The following is a 13,897-nucleotide window of genomic DNA, read 5'->3' as shown; positions in this document are numbered from 1 at the left end:
CAATTTCAGGTCTTGCTCCTGGTGAAACCACACAGGTGGTTTGGATTTTGGCTGATTAGACCTCAGGACAGACTGTGCATGACTGACAGGAAGAATTGTGCCTCAGTAAAAAAACAAACAAACTGTAGGATTGAAAATATGTACCTGGAATAGTACCTGGAAACGTATCGATTCAATCACAAGAAAAACTCGATAGATAGCTCAAAATCAATTTCATATCTCAAAGACCATCAAAAGTACACAGCATACATAGCATCCTACACTGTCCCTTGTGTAAAACATATTGTATTACTTTCAGAAATCAAAAAAACTTGACGTGATGGTAAAAATAGGTGTGAGTTGACTGAAGATGGAAATGTGACAGTTGAGTTGACAATTTTGTCTTACATCAGGCAACAACAGTCTCAATAAGAAATCATGAATATACTAATTAAAACTGTTTAGATAAAATCATTTAATATTCAGGTGTGGTGGACTTAAATGGATATTAACTTATAGAAGTTGCAGTTGAGTTCACATCATTTGGTATATGTCTTGTATTCAGGGCCGGCTCTTGGCAGAGGCGATACAGGAGGTCGTCTAGAGCGCCACATGCTGGAGGAGGGTTGCTGGTGGCGTTACATTTCTTTTTCATAAAAAAGGTCTAAACCTTCAGGTGCTCCATTTATAAAACTAAGAATAGAGAAGGAAAAAAATAGACCTAAATACAGAGATATGTTTTCTTTTATAACATATAAAAGGTTTTGTGTGAAGACGTTTCATACGTACGAGCTATCTTAAGTTAGAATCAAGCAAAGCTAGATAATAATGCAAGATAATGATGCTATGATAGCTGCTAAGAATTGAAGAATGTTTATGAATCATCTGAATGTAAAGCCAGTAGTTTATATAGTTCATTGCTGCTGCTGGCTGCTTAGTGCTGCTCTTTCTACCCATTAATGTGCTGAAATTAGATCACCAATATGTACAAATAATTACTTATATTATTGGGCATTTGTTACTGTTTAATTGTGGTGCATCCTGTTTTATTTTATTAATGAATAATCACAACTAAGAAATAATTGATGCATCGCAGCAGGTGTTTGTCCTACACTGTCTGCTGCAGGTTCATGTTTTTACCTGTGCAGTAATCAGCTAATGTCCTCTATAACGGTCCAGATGCACTCAGGTGACTTTTGCAGAAGCTCCCAGCAGCTGCTGGAGAAGAGCCTTCTAATCTGAAGCGTGTAAATTTAGACAATTATTTGTGGTCTCTGAGAAACTGCTGTTATCATTGTTGTTGTTGTAGTTAGTGAATATTACTGTTAAATATTGTTACAAACTAAATGCAGGTCTTATTTATATTAAATAAAGTTAGTTTGTAAAGTGATGCTTTACATGGAGTAGAATGAAACAACAGACTTAATACAACTTAATGCAGTGGTGTAGCAGTATGGATTTACTGTATGTTTGAATCCGGCTGCAGGTCAGGCAGCCGACACCAGCAGCATCACCACATCCAGACAATTTTATAGTGTAAATGTCTCTGATACACTGCAATGTTTTCATAATTAGTATTATTACTTAACATTTCTATAAAATAACTATAGTAGAGATGAATGACTACCCAGCAACAACTAAATATGATTGAAAACAGACATTTTAGGATCCTCTTACTTCATTTAGATCTATGTACTGATGTCAGTTCATAAAAGGTTAAGTTGTCTTTTATAATGACATCATGTCATCTATAATAAACTTCAATAAGGCTTCAAAATAATGTGTTTTGATCTTGGAAACAGTGATAGAGTGGAAGCTCTTTGCAGTGGCGATCCTACACTCTGAGAGGCCCCAAGCAAAGAAGCCCATACAATAGCTACCCCCTATGAAGGTGCAGGGGCAGTGCACTGTATAGTGCTTTTTAGGGATGGACCCAAATTTCTGCAGCAGAAGAGGTAGTTGGATATTACACCAGATCCTATTTGTTGAATAATGTTTCTATTTCTGCTTTTAAGCTGCTGGAGCTTAAAAGCAGGATGCTCTAATAACATGAATAGTGAAAAGGAGAAGATAAGTACCCACAAGGGCCGCCAAACAGAACCACAAACAGGGATATTACATTTGAAAGTTAAAACGTATCGACTGAGCAGAGACAATTTCACGTTTAGAGATTTATTTTAACTCAAGCCCTTCTTTTACCCATTCACACAATAAAACCTTGCAGGCACCACAGACTCATGCATGCTGGCAAAATTAGCAAACAACAGAAGTACCAACAAAAAAAAAAAAAAAAAAAAAAAAAAAGAAAATGTCAAAGATGTGTGATCACACGGCTTGTAGGATGCAGCTCTGCAGCATCATGCTGGAAATGCTCCACGAGGAGGGAGAGGGCTGTTGAAAGAATCCGTAGGGTGACAGATGAGGTGGTATGGTGCAACAGACTGTACACAGTAGAGGCAGCGGCGGGGAGAAGGGGGCGGGCAGTCACCGGGGACTCTCTAGCTTTTCCGTAAGCTGACATCGGCGCTGGTCAGCAACGGCGACAGTGACGTGCTTTCTGATGCGTCTTCTCTCTTTAGAACCAGGAAAGCCTCGCGACTGATTCCCAGCAGCTCTCGGAGTCCGGTGTTCTCCAGCTAGAATACAGAAATGTACAGCTGTTAAATGCATAATGTAGTGTGCATGTGCATGATGTCGGCTTTAAATACATTTTGTTGGTGTTATGTTACAGGACAAGTCATGCACTCATATTCTGCAGAGGTGCGTGCACAGCTTGTGTGATGATGTGATTTGTCAGGTGGATTTGAATTTTGGTGTGTGCTTCTTGCTTGTTGCTTTGGCTCTAATAGCTACCTTTGATGTAAATGTAAAAAATGTGGTTATTTATAGTTGAGGGAGAGCCATGCATCTCTCCCCTGTGACTCAGGAAGATTCAAGGTAAAATATTTATAGCTTCAGGAAAACAAAATGAAATACCCCGGCCACCCCCTTCCTCTAATAAATAAAGAACAGTCCCTTAGGATTTTTCTGTCACGTTTAAATTCAAGTCTCTAGTACCTCCACTATAATATTATTTGGACAGTGATTGGAAGTACATGTGGGACAACGTCATTTTTTTTTTTTTATACCTCTAGCTGTTTAATCCTCTCCTCGTCTTCACATACTCGTCCCTCGTCCACCTCTATCGCCTTCCTCATCACAGAGGCCATCTCATTGATCTTGTCTATGTGTGCTTGCATTTCCTACAAAACACCAAAAAAACAAATTTAGACATAAAAGGCAGTGGAAGTTGGGAAAAATACATATTAAAATACTTGGAACTATTATGACATCCTTTATGCATTTTTTTTTTGTTTGTTTTTACCGTGGTGTGTTGCTCCTTTAGCTGTGTCACAATGGCGGGGTCGTCCCTCTTGCTGGCCATGAGGAGACGAAACACCTGCTCCCTGTATTTGGTCATGATGAGCTCTAACGCAGACTGGTGTTCTTCTAATGACGTCCGTAGCTCTGCAGAGACAGTGAAGGAGACAAAACTACAGAAAACGTCCACAAGAACATCTGTCAGCTTTATGTTGTCTCTCAGTGGATGTGTGATGGATTAAACAATACTGATTTCCTTTGTCAAGTTTCCCTCAAAATGGACCACAAAGCAGCCACCCCAATATTAGTATAATATATTAATATCATACACATATAACTTATTAAGTGCCTACCTTTGTTTTCCTGCTGGAGCTCTCTGATCTGTCGGTTTTCCTGTTGGATTCCCAGGACCAGACTGGAACGAGGACGATGTCGCGCTACCTGGTTTAATGAGTCGATCTCCTCCTGGTACTGCCAACAAGAAACCGACTCCCATTAAAACAACTGAAAGTCTTCAGTCTAAAGTCTTAGATGGCCCATAAATACTAAAGAATAAAAAAGTACATCATGAAATGGCAGCACCATATTGTGACATCATACCTGTTGCATGGCCTCCACTCGTTTGTTGAGTGATGTCGTCTGTTCGATTAACATCTCAGCAGCGTTGTCATGGTTACGAAGCCTCTCCACTAAAGATTTGGCATCTGCCAGGACCTTCTCCAAGGTACAATTCATGCCTGAGGAAGTTAAAGTCATCATTACCAGAAATTATAAAGGTTTAATGACTGCAGTGTCATAGTTTTGATAAGATGAGGGTGGATGCCTTACTTTATTATTGGATAATGCTGCAATTTAGTAGAGTTTTTTCAATATCCATACCAGTATCTGATATGCCTCCAATTCTGCCTAAAATGCTGGATCGTGTATCAGTAAGTAACCAAATTTAATCAAGTTTATGTACCGATCTGATACCACATTATTTATTGTTATTCACTATGTGTGCAATGTCACGCAGAGGTCAAAGTACTCTATTTACTATATTTTACTTTTTATCTCTGGAGCACTGTTATCTAGATACTTACTTTAAAAGGCCTTCCCTTTGTCTTTTTAAAATGTAGTTTCTTGGTATGGGTAAATAGTATACAGCTGTTGTTATGTATGTTTTTATTTATTTATTTTTAATAATTATTTTATTAATAACGCAACGGTATTGTATCAGTACTTGGTATCAGCTGAAACACAAGTTGAGGTTTCAGATTCGGTATTGTAAGGTAATGGTATATATAATAATTGTAATGATAAAATTTATAGTATTATTACCAGTAATTGCATAGTATAGTACAGCAGTTATGCTGAATATCAGATGTATTGTGGAATAATATAGTACAGTATGGAATGTTTCTAATAAATATAATACAATACATTAATATAACTTGCCAAGCCCTTGCTGTTGCATTTACAAGTCTGTACTTTGCATTTTAATTCGGCTTTTATCTCAGGTAATGAACTGGGCCAGATAAAGCAAATTAGTGCTTGTTATCAATCTACTCATTACTTTCCTGATCTCAAGTGGAAGGTCATACAACCTGAAACTGAAGCCCCCATGTGTAAATACATGAATAAAACTTACAGAAATTTCTCAGTACGGTGACCAGAATGAAGTAGAAAGACATGATTTTTAAGAGAGATGACCTAAAGCACCGTGGATTTAGCTCGTTGCTGACCCTGCCCCCTCCTTCTCCTAACAACTTGGATGACAGCTGCTCTGTCAGCTAATTAGCTCGAGCTAACATTATCTTGTTGTGAATGATATTTGTAGTTACAGGCGCGCCATATTTATCTAGGCTGCAGTAAAGGCAACTACGCGATCATTTTTTCTTCTTTAGTTAACGGTAACCGATGAGGAGTAACATTATATTACCAACAGCACAAAAAGTCTTTGCTAACTTATTAGCTTACTTGCTAACCACCTTTAAACTGTCATGCAAATCCACTTAGGGCTCATATTACAAGCATGCCATAACAATTAGACTTGACTTCAAAACAGCCCTTAACTTAATAACATTAAGATGTTAATTAAATAAGAAAATGTTACTTACTTGGAGAACTCAAAGTGCAAGACATTTGTGTTTAGCCAGTTTATACTTCCTGTTGATGTTTAGTAGCTAATGCTAGCTACAGGCTAACACTAGTCTCCATGAAGAGGCAACAAGTAGAGGTTACGATAAAGCGCTATTGCTTTTTAAAACACAAGGAGATATCAGCAGACATGAGCTATAAACTTGATTTAAACAATCATTAACTATAAAGTCAGTCTTGAGACGATTTAAGTGGCTACAGCTAACCTAATCGATGTTAAGCTAACCAAAGATACTCTACAAGATACCGTCCAAATCCCGCGAAGTTTTGATATGAGGACATTCTCGCGACAGTGACAGCGTGATTTTGGTGAATTACAGTAAACATGGCGGACAGGCTAACGCAGCTACAAGACGCTGTCAACTCGGTAAGGCAAATTTGTGCGATTTTAAACGAAAACTGACGAAAAGTAACGATATTTTGACTGGTTATAACATCTGAAGGTGGTAGCTAACGCGAAACAGTAACTATATATTTTTCAGTAACTTGTTTACACCGCTACATCACTGTGTAGCTAACGAGCAGGGGCCTGTACCACGAACAAGTTTAGCTTTATGTTAAACTGCACACAGAAACATTTGGTACAGTATTATAGTGTTGGAACCTCAGTTTGACTCATATTTAGTACTGCATCTTAAATATATGTCCCCCTGGCATGGTCAAAGATTATATGGCTCCCTGCTTGAAAGAAAGTGTGATCCTAACGGTGTTGTTTTGTTTGTTCAGCTTGCAGATCAGTTTTGCAATGCAATCGGCGTCCTGCAACAATGTGCACCTCCTGCCTCCTTCAGTAACATCCAGACTGCTATCAACAGAGATCAGCCAGCAAACCCAACGGAAGGTAATTTATTTGTGCTTGCTCCTCAACTTTATTATTTACTTCTCCTCTTCATATTTGATAAACCATAAAACTTTAAATAAAAGCCTAGTCTCAAATAAAGGCTTTGTCCTTTTTACCAGCCCACTGTGGCTGCACATTTTGACAAATAAAAACCTGTCTTAATCAGAAGCGAGGTCTGATTCATGTAGATCATGTTTATAGAAGTTATTGTGATGTATAAAATCGGGTTGTTGGCTACTCGCTGGAGTTAACTGGAGATCACACGTCAGTATGGACATATGTCTAAACTTTTGTCAATATGGACTTGCTACTCACAATGTTTGCTTGGTAAGATTACTCAAAATCCAGTCAATTATTTATTTTTACTGACACTATGAGCACCAAAGGAGATAAAATTACCAGCATAGCAAACAAGAGAGACACAAGAGATAATTAGATGTAGAAAACTAGTTTTTAAAAAGCGATGGAAAAAATGTCCAGTGAAAAATATGAATAATTATCTATTTAAGATTATTTTACAGAATTATACTTTTTAAGATTTTTTTCAGGTACAGGTACTTTTTTGTTGTTGTTTTTTAATGTATTTATTTATTTATTTTTAGCAAATTTTAGGGTAATTTTCTTGTACTTGAGCCATTTCTTTTTTTTTTTGCTTTATAGCTTTCTTCCCAAGAAAGAAAGAAAGCCAATTTGCCCAGGTTTGAAAGGGTTAAATAAATAAATTGATTGTATTTACCATCTTTGCTGAGCAACAGTTTAGTGTGAAAGTAATTAAAAGCCTGTCCCATATAGACGCCTGTCCCAAGTATAAAACTGTTGGGTTCAGTTATTTAAGCACATAATAGCCTGGGCTATTATTTGAAGTTTTACGGTATCTTGCTTTTCAACACTTTCTGGTTGACATGATTCATGTGACAGTCCAGTTAAATTGGGTCAGAGGTGATAAATCCACTGCACATAAAAACGTGATTTGTTTAACATTATGATTCTTTTCGTGTGTACTCAGAATATGCCCAGCTATTTGCAGCCCTGATCGCCCGAACAGCCAAAGATGTGGATGTACTAATCGACTCTCTGCCCAGTGAGGAGTCCACGGCAGCTCTGCAGGTCAGCACATTCGCAAGTATCACAGACATGCATTTCAGTCGCACATCCATCATAAACACATCCTAAAGCTCAGTTAGTATTTCTAGCTTTTGGTCAGCAGAGGGAGCCAGGTGAACGCTCGAACAGCTTCTCTCTACATTTTGATTATTGTCAGTTTTCAGGTCACTCTTTTGGTTATTAACTGCAAGAAGCCCAAAGGCTGCAAAGATACGCTCGGGTACACTAATCAATCAGCTTAATATATGCTGCATTTATTCCTCTCTCAAATCATATTCCCACACGTACAAAATGATTGTTTACTCCATCATTTAATGTTCGATCATTTAAGTAAAAGTGAAATCGGTGTAGAATCTGAAAATGAACTTCAGTCGTTGAAGGGCAAATGAAATTCTTGATAATAGCGCTGAAATTCAGATGCAACAACTTTATCAGAAGACTAGTTAACCTGTTAAACAAGTGGTATAAGTATATCCAGAAGCAGAATAAAATTAATTATGACTTTCTATGTACGGTAGTTTTGAAATGTTTGAAATGTGATGTTTTTCACTAGATTTAACTCCAAAACATGTTATTTTAAGTACCTGTATATAATTAATAAGGATGATAATGATTCTTAACTTCTTTTCTAAATAACATTACTCAAAAGTTAAAGGGTTACTTTGATATTTTTTCAGCCTTGACCCCTGGACAAAGCACAAACTTACTATCGCCAAACCCACCAAATTCCATTAAAATAATATTTGAGTGTGTAGAGCCAGCACATCTAATTGGGTGAATGAAGAGTTAATTTTAACCAAACCAGAGTTGGTGAGTTAATTGGACCAGCAGAAAGACAAACCAATACATTTTTAGATAGATGAAGATCGAAAAAAAGAGTATTTTATAAAACCCAGTGGGAACTTCCAGCCATGACAAATATGAATTATAAAAAAAACCGAAAAAAACATAAGGAGATGTGAAAGTAACATTAGTAAGTACACAAATTACTAAAATCATAACTAGGAACTAAACCAAAGCTGAAAACTAGAACTACCTCTTTCTGTAAGTACATACAAAGGTAGGGTCAGATCATTTTCAGCACATGGTAATATAGGTCTTGTATCGACTGCATGGTTTCCTGTATTAGAAGAGAACTGCAGCTAATTGAATTGCTTACATGAGTGCTGGAAATAACTGCACAGTGAATCTATATGTATTCAAAAATCACAGTTGTCTGTGTATTTCGTGGGATGAAAGTGTGACACAAATGGTGTTTGGTGACAAGACCTCACATGGCATCCAAAAAATTAAATGGTGTCAAAGTCAATTCCGCGTATCAATCCAGTGTGATACTTGGCTTGTTATTAACAGAAATGCACAGGTGTTACTAATGACGTTAACAACGGCACTGCTCTGTTAACGCCACGACAGCGTGAGCCAGCATTCACAAAGCCAGGATCCTGAACCTGAAGCAGAAGGAAATTCAGTCATCATTCATTTAGTTATCTACATTTGTGCTTTACCGACTGTGACATGTCAGAATGTCTTTATGTCTTTAGGCCTGTAAAGATTTTAATGTCACATATCAAATGTCTTGCAGCCTTGAAACTGTAATATCTCCATGTCATTAACTCAGGGCCTGTCAATTAACAATTTCAGTACAAAGTAATGATTAAAATGTAAAGCCTATAGCTCCAATGATTATGGATTTTAGCATTGTTAGGGTATGTTTTAGTTTGGGAAAATATATAAAAGAAGACGGTTTTTGCGATATTCAAAATATTGAAAAACAGTGCCAAGCCAATCATAGAGGAGGGCAAGCTGCTGCCACTACTGCTATGTTCACTTTTTTTGTTTTTAGCATGCGGATAAGCCCCTCTGGTTTTACACACTTCATTACATTTGTATTAGAACGGTGTCAACGTGTCAGAGATTTTGGGTTCCACCGGGTTCAGCCGGGTTCAACCGGGTTCAACCGGGTTCAACCGGGGTCCACTGGGTTCCAGCTGCGACCCTCTGCACGTCTTCACACCAGAGGCGCTTTTCAAATGGAAGGTTCTGTCCGATTTTGTTGATTTGGTCAAATTATTTACTTTATATTTATGCTTCTTGCATAACTTTGGAATTAGGCCTAAGCTATGGAGTTAAATGCTTTCTTTTTTAAAATCTGTTTTATTGTGTTTATTGTTGTTTTATCCTACTTTGCCGTGCTGTAGCCTGCAGACACTTTATACTGTTAAAAGTCCTTTTATGAGCAACATGGATCAAAGATTTGCTGTTCAGTTTAAGTTATTAAAAATTCATTGATCCTAATAATTATTTCATAACTGTGTTTCACATACAGTGCCTGTTAGCTGGAGGAGAACACTTGTTTTTCCTCTCTGACTTAAAATACTACAGAGGGGGAAAGAAAGAGTAGAACCCAGTTTTGGGTCGATCTGCTTTGTGCAACACACCACAACTTTGTCATTTAAAAAGTAATAATAAACCTTATTAATAGCCAAACAATAAAGCTTATTTATACTGCACTAATCTAGAAAAAAATGAGTAATTTACAACAACAAAAGAGCCAATACCACATATCGCACTGCTGAAACTACCTAAATTGTTGCAGGGGAAATTCCCTCATCATGACAGCCGTACCTGCAGTAACATCACACGGCTAAAGCTCATAAGCGCTGTTGACACAAAACCCAAAGATGCCTGTGGTTCAGATGAACTCATAAGTATGGAAGTGAGATCATCAACCGCTAAACATCCTGGGAAACTCTTTTTTCTTCTTCTTCTTTTTTCTAATTTTTTTTGACTGAAAAGACAAATGATGTATTTTCCATCCTTAGCCTTCAGTTTGTCACCAATCAGTTACAGCTAGCTGGCAGCGTTTTCACATCTAGTGATCAGTGAAACAGTGCCTTATTTTCTTAACAAGAAATGGCCCAAAAATTCGAAAAAATCGAATTATGAATATAGTTTCCTGGACATTTCCCCATTTTTTTTTCAAATCATATATTTATATATCAGTATATAGTCAATTTCCTGTCACCCTTTATAATTTGTTTTTGTCTCTTGCCTGCCAAGTTGCCCATTGCCTTTTTTCCCAAGTCTTTGAAAGAAACCTCACCAAATTTCTCAGGTCCCAGATGTTCAGATGTTTGTGGAAGGCGTCAACAAAACAGATCCAGGTCATTCCAAGTTCTAAAGGGTTAAAGACTTAACATGGAGTTTGGCTGTTCATAAGGAGAGGAAGGGGTCCTCAGGCACTGATCCTGCTGTCATAGATAATGAGGTTTCAGAATGAAGGATGTGTTTTTATTAGTGTATAGGCTGAAGCTCACAGTTTGTCCTGTTTGCTTTTGCGTGGCTCATTTTAAAGACTTAGTTGCACCACAACTTCATTTGCATACATCAAAATACATAACACTCTCACATCAGTCATCAGCTGCACATAAACACAGAAAACACCGCCTCCATTCATTGACTTTGATTGGCTGCGACCTCTCTTCAGGCGGCCAGTCTACGGCAGCTGGAGGAGGAGAACCATGAAGCTGCAGCCCGTCTGGAGGAGGTGGTTTACCGCGGGGATATGCTGCTGGAGAAGATCCAGAGCGCGCTGGCTGACATCGCCCAGTCTCAGCTCCGCACCCGCAACGGAGCACCGAGCCAGCCCTCACCAGCCGAATCCTGACCCGCAGTACAGCTCTGGACAGTTTTCAGTCACTCATTTTGAGGCTTTATTCTTACCCTCTGACATCAGCTGCAAGCCTCAAAACATCCGCAAAACATGCTGAATGTGTCTGAGGGAAATGTTAGGTGCCATACGGTCAATGAAACATCAATTGTTTGCTTAATTGCAGGTTTATTGTTGTAGTAATTGCTGCAATCAAGGCAGAGACACACTGACTTGTAAATTTACCTTTCTGCTGATACAAAAAGTTTGGGAAAACACTTCTGTATGGTCAAAAAGACGATCTGTCAGAATGTGTGAATGGTCCCTCTGTTATGTCTTTATGTTTTATGTCTATGTTGTATATAAGTCTGTTTTTGTAGATATTTATGAATGAATTAATTGAAATTCTCATTTTGGAGTGTCTTCACCAAAAAAAATCTCAACAGTCAACACACAACTTCTTCTCAAGTTACAAACTCATTCAACTCACTGCAACTCTAAGGTTTTTTTTAAATAAAATTTGAACAAACACTTCAGAGATTTCATTTGTTCAAACTATTTGTATTTTTAATGCTGATTTTTTTTCTTTGAAAAAAATGGTTTTAAGATGTTTGTCTTGGAAAACAATTTGAAGAATTATTTTTATCTTCACAAAAAGAGGAGTTTATTATTACAATTAATACCCACAAACAATGTTGTACTGGTCTGAAAAATTACTTTTTTCTCCCTTTTCGCGAACACAATATCTCAAGAATGCATTGAGGGAATTTCTTTCAATTTGGCACAAACGTCCACTTGGCAGTAATGCCTTACTGCACACTATCAATCCTAAACGATTAGTGTATCATTATAACAGCTACACATATCTCGTCAAAGAATCAAACAAACCATGATAAAACATGACTCAGCAGAACACGTGAACTCAACAAAATGATCGAATGATGATTCACTCGTTCCTGTTGTTGAATTCTGCGAAAATGATGTCATTTTCAATGTGTCCACACTTCTGCTTTTTAACATGCTGGTGCAGCAACTCAAAAATGTCCAAACATGATTTCAGGAACTACGCTCTGGTTTTAGTTTTCTCATAACGTTGGAGATTTCGTAAGTCCTTAGAAAATACCATGGGAAAAAAGGGGGCAAGCTGCTGTGGCGTTAAATAAGGAAGTGAGATGCTAATGATTTAAACATAGTTTAATTTGGGAATTTAAGATAATTTAAGATTCATTATAGGAAATCTGACAATTCCAAGTGGCAAGAAAGACCAAAACATTTTAGATGAGTTCTTGGGGTTCCCTTTGTGCTTTTTTTTTTTTTTTTTTTTTTGGTAAAACTGGCACTGAAATTGCTTAAGCTGAAGTCTCTAAAAATAAGAAAAATACTATTTTGTATTGTAAGTTGCTGTTTTCTAAAACCCAAGTAGCCTAAGAGTACCCATGGTATCCCAAACTGGCTTTTTTTTTCCTGTAGGCAACACCGAATCTATTGGAACAAAATTTGCATCCAAATCTAGGCAGCAAAAAAAAAAGAGACTGAGAGAGAAGTTGAATTTGCAAACTTATGAGCACACACCGTAATATTTTATTGTTAATTTGGGCTGTTATAAATGTTTGTTAGCCTGGGTATTTATTTGTGTTGATTTCACTTTTTTCTTGTTTGAATTTAATAAAAAATGAAACATAAATAATAGAAAATATTTAAAATGTTTTTTAAAAAAATTGACGTCATTCAAATCAAAACATGGCTCAGTGGTCTGAGTCCGTTTCACACTGAACCTTACGAAGCCCAGGCTGCAGGCCAGAGAGTTTATAGCCCAAATCTAAATATAGGTGCTGTGTCACTGCTCAGTGGGCCCCATTGATGCAAGAAATATAAAAACAGCCTTGTCTGCTGGACACAACCCGCAGACGTGTTAGCTGGAAACACCCACCTCTGTGTATGTTGACATCATGGCTGTCACAGTACAATCACTCAGACCATCCAAAAAAGGAGATTTATGGCAGCCTACACTGCTTTTCACTGTGTTTTGGTCATCACAGGTTTGTTGTTGGTGTTACAGTTACGTTATGTTTTATTTCATTCGCAATTACACTTTTATTTTTATTTTTATTTTTTATTTTTTTACCACTGACACCTGTTCTTTGTCCTATAGACCTTTGGCATATAGACACGTGTGAACAAGGAAATGAAAGATTCCAGATTGGGTGAACACATTTATAAGTGTCCTTGCTGGAATGATTAGAGGAAAACAGTCGGTTTAGTGTGAAAACATAATCTGCAGTGTCTAGTTTAAACAAAGTGTTTTTTGGACAAACAAGCTGCAGTCAACCTGAAATGTTACACCAAAGGTTTCAGATCTTACCTTGAAACAAACATCTCTTAAATTATTCCTTGAGTATAGCTGTGGTCTGTCTGTAACACTATCATGATTTCATTTTTATCTTATCTTTATAGTGTCTTATCTCCTGTATTGTCAGTAGGCAAGTGTAGTCCTATAAAAATGTTTATGGGTATGGATTTGTTTTGTTTGTGCAATATTTTAATGTAAATTATTCCGAGAAATCTTTTCCTTTAAATATTTCCTGGTCAAATTTAACAATGAAAAAACAGTAAATTGTATTTTTGATCACAATATGACCTTTTATTGACCTTTGTTACCCTCTTGTAATTAATGGCATTTGCTTCTTATGTGTGATTATTTTCAGTGTTGTTTGTGTTATATGATGTCATTTTTTAAAAGTATTAAAGTATAATAATGTAACTTATTCTTAGTACGGATTTCCACTAAGCAGAACATATAAAATTATGTAACAAAGCTTACAACT

At 37.1% G+C, this 13,897-nt stretch overlaps 2 protein-coding genes across 3 annotated transcripts; one reads left to right on the top strand and one right to left on the bottom strand.

Annotated features, from left to right (window-relative positions):
- Positions 1–2,135: 2,135 nt before the first annotated feature.
- Positions 2,136–5,688, bottom strand: fgfr1op2 (FGFR1 oncogene partner 2). Of its 2 annotated transcripts, none has more exons than XM_042511576.1 (6): positions 5,439–5,688; positions 3,940–4,076; positions 3,693–3,810; positions 3,344–3,486; positions 3,108–3,221; positions 2,136–2,615 (listed from the first exon to the last, which is right to left on the bottom strand). In XM_042511576.1, exons 1-6 carry the CDS (start codon positions 5,461–5,463, stop codon positions 2,478–2,480), a joined length of 675 nt encoding a protein of 224 aa, XP_042367510.1. In that variant the 5' UTR covers positions 5,464–5,688; the 3' UTR covers positions 2,136–2,477. The 2 variants fall into 2 exon arrangements, with proteins under 2 accessions (XP_042367510.1, XP_042367509.1); XM_042511575.1 differs by lacking the exon at positions 5,439–5,688 and adding an exon at positions 4,970–5,027.
- Positions 5,689–5,754: 66 nt separating this feature from the next.
- On the top strand, positions 5,755–11,569 carry med21 (mediator complex subunit 21). Its single transcript, XM_042511577.1, has 4 exons — positions 5,755–5,845; positions 6,205–6,319; positions 7,326–7,426; positions 10,911–11,569. The coding sequence occupies exons 1-4, from the start codon at positions 5,804–5,806 to the stop codon at positions 11,088–11,090; spliced, it is 438 nt and encodes a 145-aa protein (XP_042367511.1). The 5' UTR covers positions 5,755–5,803; the 3' UTR covers positions 11,091–11,569.
- Positions 11,570–13,897: the final 2,328 nt, after the last annotated feature.

This window comes from Plectropomus leopardus, chromosome 22 (assembly GCF_008729295.1).
Source record: "Plectropomus leopardus isolate mb chromosome 22, YSFRI_Pleo_2.0, whole genome shotgun sequence".
NCBI classification, from domain to species: domain Eukaryota; kingdom Metazoa; phylum Chordata; class Actinopteri; order Perciformes; family Serranidae; genus Plectropomus; species Plectropomus leopardus.
The sequence above is the reverse complement of the archived record's forward strand: the minus strand, read 5'-3'. Positions and strand labels throughout refer to the sequence as shown.